General features: G+C 41.2%; 1 protein-coding gene across 1 annotated transcript; it reads right to left on the bottom strand.

Moving 5' to 3' along the window:
• Window positions 1-7288: 7288 nt before the first annotated feature.
• LOC147883627 (DnaJ/Hsp40 cysteine-rich domain superfamily protein) lies at window positions 7289-17699 on the bottom strand. The gene is made up of 3 exons (XM_087399899.1): window positions 17334-17699; window positions 8077-8341; window positions 7289-7867 (listed from the first exon to the last, which is right to left on the bottom strand). Exons 1-3 carry the CDS (start codon window positions 17568-17570, stop codon window positions 7809-7811), a joined length of 561 nt encoding a protein of 186 aa, XP_087256025.1. The 5' UTR covers window positions 17571-17699; the 3' UTR covers window positions 7289-7808.
• Between the last annotated feature and the right edge of the window lie 297 nt (window positions 17700-17996).

Below are 17996 nucleotides of genomic sequence, written 5' to 3'. Positions count from 1 at the left end.
ATGTGGAGATATGGAAACACTTGGAGATGTTATGCCCTACAATACATCCAACAAATCATTTATAGCATGGGACAAAGATGAGACTTATGCAACAAACATTATCAAGAATACAAAGTGCACCACCTTGGATTTTACTATAGGGGACATTTTACAAATGAGATCATTTGCAAATAAGACTGTAGCAGAAGGTGAAGTATTGGGATTTGAACAAGTGGAGGATTCTAAAAGTCACTGATGATGGTATGGTTGATAACATAACATTCTTATGTGATCCCTACTATGAGGTAGGCAAGAATATGAGATGGAGCATGCAATTTTTAAACATGAGAAAGAGGCATGTGGTTTTCAATGATAAAGACAAGGTATACTACAATATCAAAAGACCTAAAAAGCGTGCCCATGTGCCAGGCTCTATCACTTCAAATGTGGATGATTTCAATATACTCAATTATAGAAGTGACATATTATCTGGAGTGGATGAGTTCATTGGTTCCGAGAAACAAAATGATTTTAGAAGTGAAGCCTTATCTGGGGTGGATGAATTCTTGCACAGTGAGAAGGGCAAAGGTTTCAATAGCGATGTCTTGTCAAGTGTGGATGAGTTCATGCATATTAACAAACCTGGTGTCAATCAAGCTTGTGGATTTGTGAAAGCCATGCAAGATGTCCCAATGAGTGATGTTCTCTCAGGGTGGAAGAGTTTCAAGGTTCTCAATACTCTCATAGAATATTGAATTCATTGAATGGTCCTAAGAGTATGTTAAAAACGAGGATGAGATCAACAGAGGATTATTCAATATTTAACTTTGATTGTGATATGGACAAGGATGCAACGACCAATCATGGATGCTTGGTTACAAACAAATGTGAGGAGAAGAAGTGCATAAATACAAATAACAACGTGCACGAGGAACGAAAACGGTCATACATATGCATGAAGAGAAAGCGAATCTAGGCAGATCCACAAAAGCAACCAAAGAGGAAGAGAGTAATGAAGGAGGAGAACATGTTAAATGCATTGGGATATCTATGTTGCAAGCGAAGATGTATGCCCTTCATTGATCTTGCAGACATCAAGGAATGTAGAGGACACGTGTGGCAAAGAAGAGGAAGCGAAAGAAATGAATACCTTCTCACAAGTCTCTCTTGCTTTCTTCAGAATGGCAATAAAAGGCTAAGTTCAAGACAAAAGGTAAAATCTCTTGTAAATGGAAAAAGGATTTGCAATAAGGCATATCGCAATATTACTGGATTATCCCATGGTACATATTGGGATTTAGTCAGCAAGGCAAACGGCGGCAACAAATTTAGCATTCATGGTAATAGAGGAAGGTCCAAATCAAGAATCTCAACTGTCAGGGCAGCAGCAATTTTACAAGACTTCATACATGAAAATGCTTTACCTCAACCCCATATATCTACCAAACTCCCTAACGGTGACGTGATCACTGAAATGCACCTTCCAATGGGCTTGACAAAGCTCAAAGTATTTGACTCTATTACAGAAAAGCAAAGGCAAAGAGGGGATGCCGTAGCTTCTTCTCATACTTTGTATACTTTTTGGAAGAAGAACTTTGGATATGTTAAAATCCCAAGGAGGCAAAAAATGTCAAAGTGCAATGTCTGTGATGATTTAAAGCGAGCGATTGAGAGTGCAACATGTCCAAATCAAAGGGAATTATACAAAAAAAACCAAAAATCTCATCATGACCTTATTCGACATTCCATACAAAAATATGCATTTTGAAAGGAGCAAGCTATTTCGCATCCCGATGACTACATGTGCCTTATTGTAGATGGCATGGATCAGAATACAACAACATTGCCTCGTTTTGTTGCCACTCCACCTAAATTACAAGGAAAGCACTTTCTAAAGACACATCTATGTGGAGTGTTAGTGCATGGAATTAAGTTCTTTGCAGATATATGGATTGATTCCTTGCATCTACATGATAGCAATGAAGTTGTAACATCTATTATGAAGGCAATTCGCAATGTACATGCAGAAAAAGGTCGCCTACCACCGACTTTGAGAATACAAGCTGATAATTGCTGGCGAGAAAATAAGAATGTACTCATGTTTGCATTCTGCTCCATGCTAGTTGCTCATCGAATCTTCAATGAGGTCAAATGTGGATTTTTGTATGTTGGGCATACACATGAGGATATCGATCAGGTTTTTAGCACAGTCTCAAGGGAGCTTAAATGCAAGGATGTGGAGACAATAGATGACTTGGTAAGAAGATGTGGCAGGCAAGTTGGTGGTCGTAAGGAAAGTACAGTATGTGAGAGGCTCGAAAGAATGTATGATTGGAAGAGCTTCATTCTACCTTTCATACAAACGGGTGGTGATGCATTGACAGGTCATACCAATCCACACTACTTTCGTTTTTTTTAAAAGATGAAAAACCCGTAATGCAATGGCAACAGTATTCTCATGATACAAAATGGGAACCTGAAGAACCTTACAGTCTCTTAACTTCAATTCCCAGCAAAAAAAGGTATCCAACATGGGCTCCTATACAAGAATTCAATGAGATGTCTAACTGTGAAATAGAACGATTAAAAGCATTTATTACATACAAAGAGGAAATGCTCCTGAGATATCCTAATTCGAAGCCTACTTGGAGAGAACATACTACCACTGTAATTAACAAGACACAAAATTTAATAAAGGACCTTGAGAGAATGCGAGGCTCAAAGGATGTCAAGGAAGAATGCAATATGTTTTGGCCAAATGTTCATAACGATTTGCGCCCAGCTCCAGTCTTTGAAAATGAATTTGTATCATTACTCCCACGTCCATATTGTGGACCGAAGAAGAAAGAGTTTATGCCACAAGTAGATATAGAGATCGATTGTTTTGTTGTGGTTTGGCCATCGGGTGATGAATATGAGAATGTGAAGTTTTGGGTTGCAAAAGTAGTTGATGTGCAAAGAGATGACCAAGGGAGAGCTACAACATTTACAGCGGTATGGTATGAGCTAAAGGGCAGGAAGGAGAATATGGATAACAACACATTGTATACTAATTGTATAATGAAGGAGTGGGTCCCAAATGATGAAGCGGTCTTTCAAGTTTCGACGGAGACAATCATAGTGTCATGGCATTCAAGGGCAAAGAAATCAAAGAAGCACATGGGATATGAGGTAGAAGGAAAAATAAAAATACCATAGCAAACTATTTTGCATATACACAAATTTTTAAGGATGCTCGCCATGGAGGAAGTAGGAGACAGCGCAAATGAAGAATGTCCATGATTAAAGCTTTGTATTGAAGTCCATTGAAGGATTTTATTTGGATACTAGGCAAGAAGCCAATCCAAGACAATTATAATCAGAGTCATCACCTCCTATGTCAAATGAGAGTCAAAATATGCACTGGATGTCACCCAAGGGTTAAGGCTTGCCAAGACAATAGGGAGTTAATGTAGATGGCACCTGGCAAGGGACTATCACATTGAGCAATAAGACAATGGGGAGTCAATGCACCCAAGGGGCAAGGCTTGGCAAGATAACTTGTGGGACTTAATGCAGATGGCACCTGTATTTTGCACTGGATGTCACCCAAGGGTCAAAGCTTGGCAAGACAATAGGGAGTTAATGCAAATGGCACTTGGCAAGGGACTATCGCATTGAGCAATAAGACAATGGGGAGTCAATGCACCCAAGGGGCAAGGCTTGGCAAGACAAGTGGGAGTCAAATTATGCAGATGGCACTTGGCAAGGGACTGTTGTGACATTGAGCAATAAGACAATGGGGAGTCAAATTATGCAGATGGCACGAATTGAGGCTCTTTAAGAGCAACAATTTAAATTATAAACATATGTTCAATCTATATCATTTTGGATATAAAGACTCTAGCTGAGAGCAATGTCTCTCAATGTTATCATATAATAATAGCTATAATTGCTATTATACCTCTTTGGTTCAATACAAAACTTGGGTCTTATGGCATCATGTCTTTTTTCTATTTATTAAAAGTTTTAAAAATTTTGTGCATATTGCGAGTGACAATGTTATTTTCATGAAATATTTAAGTCTCCTTTCATGGATTTATAAATTTATCATGTCAAGGAAAAACGTCAAGGAAAAATATTAAAAATAATTAAATTAACAAATAACTTAGATATAGCTAGAATTTCTAATATAGGATTATTTCAAACTCTTACATGTTGGTGCAAAAGTATAGATTGAAAAAACAATATTTTTATGTGAATATGATAGTGCCACAAAGTAAACTTTTGATTTGGGAAGAATATTTTTAGAAAGTAAAATTTTGATTTGGGAAGGATATTTTCACAAAGTAAAGTTTTCATTTGGAAAGGATTTTTGGGCTTCGTCCAAAAACCACACAAAAAGTCCAAAATTAATGAAATAGGTGTTTGTGACAACATGAGCAGTATACACTTGGCAAATAACCCAGTTTATCATGCTAGAACAAAGCACATTGAGATGCATTATCATTATGGGTGGGAGAAGGTTCTAGTAGGTTTTATTGATCTAGTTTATGTCAGCATAGAGGATCAAGTAGCTGACATATTCACGAAGGCATTGGGTGCAGAGAAGCTGCGCAAGTTCAGAGACTTGCTTGGTGTGCAAGGATTGGGATTGAGCTTGAGGGGAAGTGTTGAGATATCGAGCTCCACTCGTGATATGCCAGGGTGACTGTTGTGCATTTATGTCACCGACTTGTTAGCTGCAGATGCGGTTGGTACACCGCCCATGAATAATAGCTGGATGACAGCTATCTTTATGTACTCTAATTAGTGGCTCAGTTAGTATGCCACCTAGGTTAGCTAAGTTTGGTTTGAGACCCACATATAAGGTTTACCTTTTTCTTTTGTACTTAGAGAGAGTTCTTTTGGCTTTCACAACTAAGAAGAGGAAAACTGTTTTTAGCCTCCACCTTTGTGTGTATTCCCCCATTGTGTATGTGAGAAAGCTACAAGTGAGACTCCTTACTTCTCTCCCACTCTCTTCATAGAGTCATCTAGATTTCTAGCTTAGCAATATGATTGTCAAGAATTCCCTCTCTACTTAGGCTTTTGTCATCTTTTGTTTAACCTATTAGTCTTTTGTTACCATTTTAACTAAGTTCATGACAACCATATCTACTTGTGTTATTCCTTTTTTATAATTTTATTGTATGAACTTACTGTACTTGATATCCCATCTCCTTTAATATAAGTGGTGACATGGTTTTCTAATTTAATTTATTTATATGTTGGGATAATTAATTATAATTGACTACACTTTTTGCATATATATATATATATATACAAATCCCTTAAATAATCTACCAATAATAAGTTTGGCTTGATTATTAAGATGCCGTTGCCGTAGAATCGCCTAGTAAGTGGCGAGCGTTTCTGGGGCCTCTAGTGAGCATTGCCATCCCCTTGCTTAACCTAAAACCATCTAACTACCTAAGCTTAACCTAACTTATATAAACCCCCTAAGATCATTGTTAAGCTCCTAATTCCCTGTTCTCTCCACCGCCCATGACCTTGCATGTCGGGGTGGCAATAATGCTTCTTGTAACGCCTCCAAGGTTCTCGACGTTAAGTTCACACTTCCTCCCTTTTGCTTCCTCATTCTTCCGCCCCTTACGGTTCTCTACTACTACTACTCTGTGCATGGCTTCTCCCTGGCACTATGGCTTTGAGGTAGTAACTGCTGCTATCTGTTGGAGCCTTCCGTCTTGACAACACACAATGTTCGCAGTCTTGCTTCCTTATATGGTTTGTCACTTTTTTTTCCCCTTACGTGCTTTTGACAAGCTCTTGGCTGTAAGTTCGCTCTTGGGTGCTTCCTCTTTCTTTTACTTCGCCGTGTTCTTGTTGTTCCACATGTCAGGTTCACCTTTTATTGTTGCTTTAGTTTGCTTGCCAAGTAGCTCTTTGCTCTCCTTTGTCCCTTCGCTGTGTTCACTTAGACCCCCACCTTTGCTGTCTGGAGGTATCTTCACGAGAATTGTAAACATCAAGCTTTTGGCTCGAAGCGATAAGTTGGATCTGAATCATTCTCCAACTCTTGTTTTTGCAAACAAAGGGAGCTTTTGCAAGGAATTGGTCTTCTAGGTTGGCTCATGATTAAATAAAGATTGGAGGTCAATTTAAAAAAAAACAAGTAGCATTGATGAGAGTGTTAGGTAACATAAGAACTCCTTGGACAAGGAGGCATCTATGAAGGGCAAGATGCAAAAGTACACAACAATGCAAACAATGGCTACCAAGGTGGACTATGTCCAACAAGAGGAAGCATGAAGACAAGAAGAAGGGTTCAATTACTTGCCTTCAAAAGTAGCAATAAAGAAGATTTTGGATGAAAAGAAAATGACAAATTGAGGAAGTAAACTATCATGATTACTAGAAAGGAATCTTGGGCGCTTTTTACTCGTCAGAGTTGTGTGTAGCATAGGTGAATAGACAAAGGTATGCATGTTACTAAAGCAGTTTCCTTTACAGTGGTGCAACCTAGAGATGAAGAGACCTTACTTGATGCTGATCCCACCAAGGAACAAAGAGGAAGCTAAGAAGCTTGTACTTAAGGAAAATACCATGATCCTTTGCCAAAAAGGTGGAAATGTTCAAATGGAGGTTAATGCTCAAAACATGATGGCTAAGGGTTGAAAGGAGTGGAACAACATTGAGGAAAACTCTAAGAATCAATTGCAAATGACCATGGCTTAAGGAGGGAGATTCTCTCGTAGGCATGTAGTTATCACAAAGTTCACGTTCCAAATTTCTGCAGCGTAAGTTAATGCATATGTGGCTCGTGCTACAAAATAAGCAGGAAATTTAATGGATGTAGATATGTAACGCACATATTTTGGTGATCCTACATTTCATATGCTGTTGGCAGGATGTGGCTGCAAAAGTAAGGCAGGCTGGGATAGTGAATGAGTTTGAAATGCAGACAAAGTGATGTGTGCAATGGAAGTTTTTGTACAATCTGTCTAAGAGGGCACTCCCACTGCCAAACCCTAATTATAATCAGATGGAAGCTTTGCACATATAAAGATACACCCAACAACTTGTGGTGACGGACTCCTCCAGAATATATAGATAGTACAGCATGAGTCTGAACTCCCTCAAAAGCAGACCTGGAGGGCAATCATAATATAATGCGTTTTTAGAGTCACGTTGTAGGCTGCTCTGTGCAGTCTTATATTAAGATGAAGAAATGAGTTTTGAGACCTGGAGGGCAATCATAATATAATGCGTTTTTAGAGTCACGTTGTAGGCTGCTCTGTGCAGTCTTATATTAAGATGAAGAAATGAGTTTTGAGCTATTGAGAGCATATAATTTATAGAAGCATATTATGCAATAGCTTGGTCACAAGAGAAGACGAATGATCCTACAACTAAGAGCTGATCCAAAGGTAAAATTTACCAGTGTAATTGATGCCCTCTGCACTGCAGTACTAGTCATACAGTCACAACCAATCAACAATGTGGTCTTCTGATTTTTATGTAATGTGATGCTGCTAAAAAGCACCAAACTACAAGACCCAATCATATTTAAGTTGTATCATGGATCCATCAGGAAGCAAGCTATAAAAATCATTTTGTCAAAAAAGATGCATCGGTGCTACAAACAGCAAGCCCATTGCTCCAGCCTGGGTAACTATCAAATACATGTGCCATGATGTAGGCTTTTCACTAATAAAAAGAAGATTCTAACCTGGGTAATTATCAAATACATGCTCGTTCCTTAATAACAAAGGCTTCCCAACCATGAAGGCCTTAAGGCTGACTCAAAAAGTTCATAATTATCACCTTATCCAAAAGGCAGAGGGAGCTCACATATGACCTCTACCTCCACAATGCGAACACAAAGTACTTCCAGAACCCCCACAACCTGCACCATAAGCACCACAACAGAGAAAAAACATATAGTACCAAGACGCAGAAGTAAAATGTCAACAGATAACACAAGAATCTTAACCCAACAACTCCAGCTATTTCTGCTCCAAGCAAGAAGGGGCAAAATAATCTTCATAAACATGAGCATTGAGAACGTTGGGGAAACCATCCACACTTGTGTCTTATCTGCATGTTCGGACTTACCTAAACATCTGACTTTCACAATAATGCCTTGGCTTTCCAAAATCGAATCAACGTACAGCCCCGAACCTGCACAAGTCACACACAGCACGAGTCCTTTGGTCTCACACTGACTGCATCTTGCTTTGTTATATACTATGCGCCCTACTGATGGAACTCCTGTAGGTGCCTCAATCTTCTCTTCTGCCACAGCTCTGCTAGGATTGAAGAGTGATTGCAATCTGTCTACAGTGCTTTTCGGGTTCTTGCTGGGCACACTGTCACTAACCTGTAAGCGCAGTCACCTCTTTACAGTTACTTTCCCTCTGCTACACCCTATGCCCTCCCTAAAAGTTTTACAACAAGATCCCACGCAGAAAAGAGCTCTCTCTCTCTCTCTCTCTCTCTCTCTCTTTCATATGCGCTATGGTACCTGCAGGCACATGCACTATTGGATCCAGCATATACTTAAAATATGTTTCTGAAACTGTGACAGTTGTACATAGAACAAAGGAGTAAGTTAAGTGGTATGAAATACAACGTGATGTGCTGCTCCAAGATAGACAGCCAAGGCTGAGGCAATGGAAGTCACATGCATGATCAGGTAATAATCGAACAGCTGGGTGCAAATATAAAAGAAGGATGAAAACAGACAATACCTTGAGTGGCCTAAATCAATAAATTGTCCACTTAGTTTTTGTTATATTCCCATAAAATCTCCACTCTCTGAGCTGGATAAAAACAGCCTTTGCTGAATTGAAGAAATGCATTGCTACTTTCAGATGTGAAAGGAGAAACCATAGTGATGGGAGACAAATGCAATGATAACGGCCACACAACTTAAGCGCACAAACCGAGGTTGCTACTGCAAGCTAGTGAAGCAAATGGACCTTTTAGATCAATGGATATAGATGCTGAAGACCCTCCTTCTATCTAGAGGTGCATAAAGAAAAGTTTTCCCCATGGAGCAAGGCAAGATGTTTAGTTATAGATTTCTATTGACTGCCACCGAGGGCCTCTATCAAGTAGCTCCAACTGTGGGTTGTAATTTTGATTAGTGCAATGAGGCTTACCAAGAGGGCATGACAAAGATAGCAAAACTGATACTAAGGCTCCTTGGTCATTAGACACAAAGAATCAGTGCATCGCTTGAAGGGAGATCCATCTAGGGCACTTGCCGTTAGTATGAGCCTAGCTTAACAAGGCGAGATAGAGTATTTTGGTAGCTAGCAATATCCCTAAGTAGGTGTCTGTTGTTCTCGGTGGTCTTTGATGACATAGGACTTGATTTCGACTCGAGTATCTTGTTGAAGATCTTGTTGTCCACCAGTGACCATGCAAAGCGTCCCACCCGAGTCATAGATTTCATTTTCGTGTGAAAGATCTCAAATATTGTATTTTAATCAAGAACGGCTGTGGCATTTGGAATTTGAAGCATCTACATGTGACTGACTGATTTAGAGAATCTGTGCATAGAAGTACTAGATCATAGAATGCAATCAAGGCAAAACTCAGGAGGATAGAGAGCAACATAGCTTCTAGAGGGTCCATCTATACCTAACAGAGGAGTTCTCATCTGCACATAAAAAAGTTCTCCTCGACCAAAATAAAGCAATGGCATTTAACTCAAATCTATGTTTGTTAGTTTTTGCTTCTGCATTGTCTGATCATTGGATTGTTAAAGTCATTCAACATGTTTTTGAGTCTCATTTCATTTCATTCATCATTCCTCGTAGTTGTGAGTGTGAGTTATTGAACAATTGCATGAATTTATTCTATCATCAAGATGCTGTGATTATGTAAGAGAGCTGAGCCGAGTGAGGATCGAGGGTTATGCCTTGCTTCATTCTACGATACTATATTGTGTATCTTGATGTTGAAGACTGAGGACGCTTGATGCATGGTTAGGCATAATGTGCATCATTTGAGTTGAGGTTTCTTCTTCACATCCACTTAGTCCTATGTGCATAGGTAGAAAACCTTATCAATGGCATGGTCAATCCAGCTCTAGAACACATCCTATGGTGGAATTGAATGAGCAATCAAATTCTTGGATAAAGCACTCATCCAAACAGCATCAACCTTGGCCTACCTACTCATTTCCTTACTAGCAAAGGTTACTTCATTGTTTTCAAGTATCTAGAGCTGCGATTGAGCCTCTTCTTTTGAGCACACAATGGCAGCTTTATCATTGGTAGTATTGAGATGTACACCCTAGTAGACTTGAACGGACTGACTAATCAACTTCTTGGTGGCCTAGCTGGGATGATCTTCTGGAAATTTGCCACCATAAGTTTGTATTTGTGTTAACACTAACTACTATCCACTGCTAGTTTAGGGTTAGTCACCTTCCCACCTGTGAGCCCCCAAATGAGGAGTGCATCGGAGAGGGGGCGGGGGGGGGGGGGCATAGAATATTAGGATGGGTCATGTGGCTGCCATGTGGGTAGCAAACAAAGAGAGGAAGTACCTGGCAGAGGAGATCCACCATGGAGGGCAGATCTGGCAGAGAAGTTTCCAGAGGCTGTCCATTCTCAGAGAGGACAGGAATGCACAGGGAAACCAGCAAGAGATGGCTGCGTGGACAAGTGGATGACAGCAGCATGTGTACGGATCAGTACAGAGGTGACACATGCTGTACGGGACTGGCAGGGGCCTGGAACAGAAGGCGGAACCAGCAGGAAGCAGAGGCATAGCAAGAGTCGGCTGTTTGGAAGGCCTATGGGCCTGGAGAACAGGCTGGAATATAGGCAGGACTGCCTGGGCCAGTGGCAGCCTGCCACATGGCCAGGCAGGGCCAGCCAAAGTCTGGAAATATGCCCCATAATGGGGCTTTATAGGCTGCAGGAAAAGTCAGTTTGGGGGGGCGGGGGGGGGGGCTGTTTGAGTAGGTCAGGGGCTGTTTGAGTAGGTCAGGAAGCCCCCTACCAGTCGGTTTTATTGAAGGGGGTTCAGCCCCTACAAAAGGGACATTTGGGCTCCTTCTTGGCATCACTTGGAGCAGCCCTCAGAGGAGCAGAAGGAGCAGCAGGGTGCCTTTCTTGGGCCTATATTCAGGAGGTGAACGAGGCAGAGAGAAGCTACAGACTTAGCCCAGAAGGTGCTGCCCACCAAGGCTGACTACCGGGCAGCAAGGTGGAAGGATCACTAGACAGAGAGTCTACATAAGCTCAAAGGAGCATGCAGGCTTAGAGATCTAGAGGTTCTAGGCGGATAGTAGGAGGACTTTTGGTAACATCGGAGGACCACGGTTTGGTGGGACTCTGCATCTCTTTCGTATTGTGTCCAGTTTGTGGACGGACAGAAATATATAATTGTTGCTTCTACATTTGTCTTGGATGCACTATCTATTTACTAGCTTGCACACACATCAATGGTTGTGTACTTCACAAGTTAAGAAGTTCGATTCCGTAGTGAAACTCTTCCGCATGTAATTCTTGGGCTGATCTATCAGTCTTCCGCCTGTGGGATACCCTCTGGTGGGATTTCCATTTCTAACATCCACTACTTGCGAGTAGCCATCGTCAAACCTGAATAAGTGGAAATTACATCACGCCATCAATTTAAGTGGAAATGGAGATTGACAATAGATGTAACTTAAATAAAGAATAAACCACTATTATTCCAAATTACTGGTAGCCAATCTACCTTATGAATCTAGGTACAACTCAGAATTTGGAGTTAGAGGTCATTTAAAAGCCTTTTGTGCATACTACAAAGGCACCATGAAAGTTTCTTAGATTTGCTGGATACAATCCGTCATAAAAGTATTTATCTCAGGAGTGGAGATTTGACAGACTTGTAGATTCTCCCAATCCACGGGGCCAATGGTTGAGAATAAAATTGCACCATCAGTGTGCATATGGGGTCTTATCCCCTTATCCTTATCTTTGTATATATACCCACCTGTGGGTGTATTCTATACCCCCTATGGGGAGCATATGGGGTATATGGGGCCTTACAACCTTATTCTCATCTTTGTATATATATCCATCTTCGGGTTCACCATTTATGGTGAGCAACATGTATGCTGAGAATCTCTCCTGGATCTCTTCCAGCCATAACTACTGTGATTTCATGCTTGTCTTCGATCTCCTTTGTGTTTGAGAGAGAGAGTTCCATGAGTGCCCATCTCCAGGGGAATCTATTGAACCATACCCTGAACGATCCAAGTTTCAATTGTTTGTTTCCTAAGCATAGTTCTCAAAACAACAAGGTTAGTAGACAATGGACATCCTTCCGAGAAGGTTCTCTTGGCACAATCCTCAGGCTCATTCCGATAATTCAAGAAGTACAGCGCAAGCTCAAAAACTTCTTTCGGTTGGTTTCCTGGAGCATACTTCACAGAATGATCTTCATCAGCAAACTGGCAAAGTAAGATTACATTTTGTTGACCAGGAGTCGTCAAGTTCCAACATGGCACTTCACAATCTTCAAAGATGCTAGACAATGTGTTCAAGCTTTGTCCTTCCACTCTAGAGGTCCTTATCGTTTTCCCTCCACGCATACATCCAGAGAGGTTGGTTTTCCAGATTTGTTTGTTGCACTATATTTCAGGTTGGTATTCATATGACATCTCTCTTATAAAAAGGATTAGACACTGCCATGGCATTAACAAAGACATCGGTAAGACCTTCCAATTCCCATGAAATCATGTACTTATATATGTATGAGAAATAGATGTTGAAGATGCATGACACCCGTGGAGCATCAAAGAGCAAGTGTGATTGATAGTCTACATGACTAGAGGAGCATCCACATCAAGGAACATCAAAGAATCCATGGCAGGCATGTCAAGATGTGGTGGTGTCAACCGGTCAAGGTGGACTAAAATGTGTTTTTCTCATCTCCATGTGCAAAAGAGCTATCCTTCAGGCTTGTACAAGCCTATTTTCTATAAAGGCTTATCCCTATGCTTTGTGTTATAGTCAAATGCTCTCCATTGCCATGTAGGCATTGAGAGGGGGTGTTGAAATCTAGAAGTTAAAGAAGTAGCCATATATGTTATAACTTGTCAAAGTAGTGACGTTTTGTAAAAACTAAGCATGTGTGGCCTGGAAGGCTCCCCAAGCATGTGGAGGATTTTAAGCCAACAAGGCCTTAGAGCTCAAGTGGCTTCCTATAAAGATACATCAAGGTTTTTGTCTTCACTTTGGGACACATTTCTGTTGGCCTGTTCTAAGCGTCTATATTTTTGCTTGGTTTTTGTTTTTACGGTAATCATCCGTGAACCACATCTTGCACTTGGAATCTTACCCCATTATACCCCATCACAGATTTTGGCCACATCATCTGACTTGAAACTGCCACATCAACAAGGCCTTTCATAGGTATATACCATCAAGGCCAAATCTTGGATCACATCCATCAATCAGGATTCTCTATTGTCAAATTCCATTCTAGAAATCCGAATGCCATCAGTAATTCAGATCTTCATTTCAGATCCTCGCTTTCTGGATTCCTCTCTCAAGTTTACATTCTGACAGGTTCATCTTTTTCTAGTGTTGTTATCATTCTACATCTCAATATGACTCTTGGATCTTGGTACAGTTTATTTTTTGATTAAGTTTCCTCGGACTTTAGATTTCAAATAGTCTTCCATCTTGGATCCCAACATAGCTCTCGAATCCTAATTTCATATTTTTTGGATTTCCACCAATTCAGATCCGTGGCATAATTTGGATCCATGAATTATTTCGAGACATTCATTCCATCCCCATTAGAGTTCGTGGCATATAACTTAAGTGACACTTTCCACATTTGGAGGTACATTCCTGGATTTTTCAAGTTCCCAATTTCGAAGGCAGATTCCCAGATTTCAACTTCTCGAATTTTCATGTTATATATCTAATTCTTTGTTTTTGGATGCAATTTTTGGTTCCCTGTTTTCATCCCTGAACATATTTCTAGTGTTTGCGTTTCCCAGACGTAATTTTTTGGATTCTTGATTCTCAATCTCAAATCCAAAGCAGTCCTAGTTTTCAGAATCTCAGATGGATCCAATGATGTATACTCCCTAGTGTGTTTGTCTCTGCAGCACAGACTCCTTGCAGCCATCAAGCCTCTTCATTTTCAGGCCATAGCACCTCCCTCAACTTGATTAGATTCTTGAAAAGTAGATGTTCATTCTTGCTTTCCACAGCTTAGTCTAGCATAGCAATGTGCATCAAGAGGCCACTTACGCCTTTGAAGGTGCAAAATTTTGGAGCCATAGCACTTTCTTTGCAGTAGAGATTTGCAATGCGATTGGGCTCTTTACAAAAAACTTGTTTTGAGAGAGGGTAAAGCCACAGTGCATTCTTTTACAGCATCCATCATCAAACATTCCCACTTCAGAAGCCCTCTGATCCAGATTCTGTGTTCAGCTCTTAGGCCATTCTGCAAGAGATGGTTGTGAGCCATCTCTCTTTATTCCAGCTGCTCAATTTTCAGCACAGATGCTCAGTTTATGAATACCACTCCAGTATTCTCTTTTTGCTAGAGCAGTCAGTCAGTAGTTCTTTGGTGAGTCCTTTGTCAGCAAATTCCTGCAGTGAAGTACTTCAACATCCTTCAACGTCTTGATGCAGATTGGGTAAGTCTTTGACATAGAGCTCTAGACAGTCTCTCGCATGAAGTAATCCATAGCATGAATTCATTGATGATATTCTTGTCATGACCATGGAAGAAACTTATGCTTGGAAATGACAACAGTAGTAGGAAATTCAAGCCAAATACAAAAATTGTCCATTATAGTAGCGTTGAACTTGGCTCCTACTTGTTGCCTATTGCAACACACTCTACATCAACAAAATTTGATTTTTAAAACGATCAACGACCATCATCAATGCATAGATCCTATTCCATTCCTTGATCATGCAGATTTATAGGTAGTGCCTCGGTATGAGGCCCTTAAATCTCCATCAAATTTTGGAGATTCAGAATGCAAGTAGTTTTGAGAATTTGCAAGAAAATTCATAGCAATGTGCTTCATCAAGAAACAATTCAATGAGTGTATTTACAGATACGACCACAAATGTCATTGACAATTTTCAACAACTCGTTCATCACTTTCCATGAAGTTCAATAAAGACAATGCAACATTTCCAAAAGACGTGACTATCATCATCAAAGAAGAAGCAAGAAAGGATAACAAGGACAAATGGAAAGACATCAATAAGTCATCAATATTTCAATGTGACAAAACGATGCAGAACACCTAGAAGTGTATCCTTGCTTCCATTCATTTAACATGAGAAGCCGTCACATCACCATACATTGGTTGATCTTGCTGGATCTGGCAGATCTCCCACCGAGCTGAAGGATGGAGGGAAGTCTTGGAGAGGCTACCTGATGTAGAAGACACCGAGGGGTGTCCTCCTTCCACCCCCATGCCTCACAAACTCAAGGAAAATTTTTAAAGGCTCTGACACCAATGAAACGGAGAGGGAGAAGGAGTGAGAAGTGAGGAAATGAGTAGAGGGAGAGGAAGCTCAGAGCAAAGGGGAAAAGGAGAGAGAGAGAGAGAGAGAGAGAGAGAGAGAGGAGGTAGCAAGGAGGAGGAGGAAGAAGGATAAGAGATAAGATTGGATGTCACCATCAAAAGTGAGTACAAAGGGTGGGGAGGTGGACTTATATGGTCCCCCTTCCACTATATCTCCTTTTTGCCCTCTCTAGGTCTAAGCATCCCCTAGAGGGAAAATTAGCCTAACCCTCACTAATTTGGCCCAATCTTGGCGTTCCTTACAATCCATCCCTCCGCAAAAATAATTTTAGCCTAAAAATTGCAGGCAAGGGTTAGGCACTAAGGCCCCGTTGTAAAAAGGGCATAGTCAATCATGGGAGAAAGGAAATGTCATAAATTTGTCGCCTTTTTGCCCTCTTTAGGCCTAAACATGTCCTAGAGAATTAGCGAATGAAGCCCACCATAAGCATTCGGATCTAGTTACTTGGATGTGACAACTGGCAGGCCAGTAAGGGATAAAAGGGCAGCTAACATCCCCACTCTACACCGAATGCAGCCATTAAACCAACCATCTAGCAGCATAATGAACCAAGGAAATCGGAGATAAATGTCCAATAACTCACAAGCCACAACATGAATCTATCCAGCTCTCATTGTGCGTTCAATGAGACCTTAAGCCCAAGGGTCTCCAAGCCCAAGGACTAAAGGAACGTGCTGTTCGAATTGCAGCAAGGGCAACCGCTGAGTCAAATAGCCATGCTTTAATGACAATGTGCGTGCACTTATTAACGATTTTAACATATCTGTTTTCCCGTACATAACAGCACACAAGGTACAGAACTGTGTGTAAAACATTTGAGTAATATTCCTTACCATAAATTTATCTCTAACTTCGCTTCGCCCACCTTTCTTCATAGTAATCATCTACATTTTCATCCGTAACATGCAGATCTGTATCATATCATCTGCTCTCATTTGTCATTGATATCCAAATTTTGTATGCGATCAATGTCTTTATTGCTGTGCCTGAGTTTGGCCTTCACCTCTGAAGTTTTGTTTGGGACTTAGTAGCGTGGATATGTATACACGTGTAAGCTTATACACTAGTTTAGACTCTACATCCCTAGAAAGTGCGGTGATTCCTGGAGAATGTTTTCATCGTGTGGTGTCTCTCCCTCTTCACTGACGACTCTAGTAGCAAAGGTTCACCAACATTGAACAACTGAATTTTTTGTTACGGGACTTGCCTAGGTTAAACTTTAAGCCATCCTTTCTCACACTACTCGTCACCTTGCCCACTTTCAGAACAATTCTTTGAAGATTATAGCTTATGAAAGAAAATTTCGATTGGAGGATCATCTCAAAGCATCGGAGGTGGACGGATAGAGATGGTATTTCCACCAACTCATGCGTCAACTTGGCGGTTGAAGCCCAGTTCCTAATGAGTCAAATATACAAGCTGCAAGACCAAGGTATTCACATTGGCCTGGGTTTCCTTTGGATCAGGGATCGGGTCCTACAGCAACTGAGGGCCGGAGCGGATCCCGGCTGTTTCTTTTGAACCTAGAACCATCATATTACGCTAGAACAGATTGGCATGATCAACCTTAACACGAGCAAGCAAAAGGTTGGCGGCACTTTTGAATTTACATGCAGAGTATAAGGATACGCGGAATCGGCATAATCACATCTCAAACTACGGCCAGTATACGCTCAATAACAACCCAACACACGTTGAAGCTTCAAATTGTGCGAAAGACGTTTCTAGCAGCTGTGAGCTTGTTCCTCATCTAAAGCGAGACTCGAGCTACAAAAGCAAACTAAGATCGAATGGTACCAGGGAGGTCCTGGGCAAGGCACCATTGGAGCAGCAGGTGACGGAGACGACGGAAGGGTGCCGTTGGGCAAAGATGCGGCCTCGAATCGGTGGGGAAAGCTCAGGAAGCAATTGAGGGAGCTCAAGGCCACGAAGAGGTGTAATGAAGCCATCGGAAAAACCCATGAATGTAAAATCCCGGGAGGATGGACAGAAGGCTGAGCAAATTGGCTCAAGCGACGATTCGCAAAAGTGCATAAGCAAAGTTGGTTGAACACCATGTCATCACTTAGTGACAAAAGAACCTGTCCTCGGTTTCTTCGGAGTAGTGAAGCGGCCCTCCCACGGACTAAGCCTGCCGGATTACGGCGATGCGCTGACGGCGCTCGAGAGCCAAAATCCGGCCGGATTCCGATCGGGAAGGGTCGGCACATCGCCTTTCCCGGTCATCAAGGTAGGTAGGGAGATGCCACATGTTTTCTAGCTGTCGGATTTCGGAGTTCGTGCTGTCGGATTTTGTGGGTGACATAGAGACTTTGAATTGGACAGTGGAGATTAAATCTCCACCCACCGGCAACCTTGACGGTATAGCAAAAATAGGGGGGTTTCAGACACGTCCTCCCGCAAATCGGCGGATTGTGCCCCCTCCAATTAAATCGTGTGCTCCCTCTCTAAGCTTTTCAC

This window comes from Dipteris shenzhenensis, chromosome 28, assembly GCF_047967505.1.
Source record: "Dipteris shenzhenensis isolate YYH24624 ecotype China chromosome 28, Dip_SZ_1.0, whole genome shotgun sequence".
Taxonomy (NCBI): domain Eukaryota; kingdom Viridiplantae; phylum Streptophyta; class Polypodiopsida; order Gleicheniales; family Dipteridaceae; genus Dipteris; species Dipteris shenzhenensis.
Note: the sequence above shows the minus strand (reverse complement) of the source record. Positions and strands in the feature narration are given on the sequence as shown.

Coding starts and splice junctions, on each gene's coding strand:
- LOC147883627 (XM_087399899.1), bottom strand. CDS start 17,570: ATGCACTTTTGCGAATCGTCGCTTGAGCCAATTTGCTCAGCCTTCTGT. Junction 8,342..17,333: donor CCTTGCCCAGGACCTCCCTG/GTACCATTCGAT, acceptor CTGCGCTTACAG/GTTAGTGACAGTGTGCCCAG. Junction 7,868..8,076: donor TGTGAAAGTCAGATGTTTAG/GTAAGTCCGAAC, acceptor CTTATGGTGCAG/GTTGTGGGGGTTCTGGAAGT.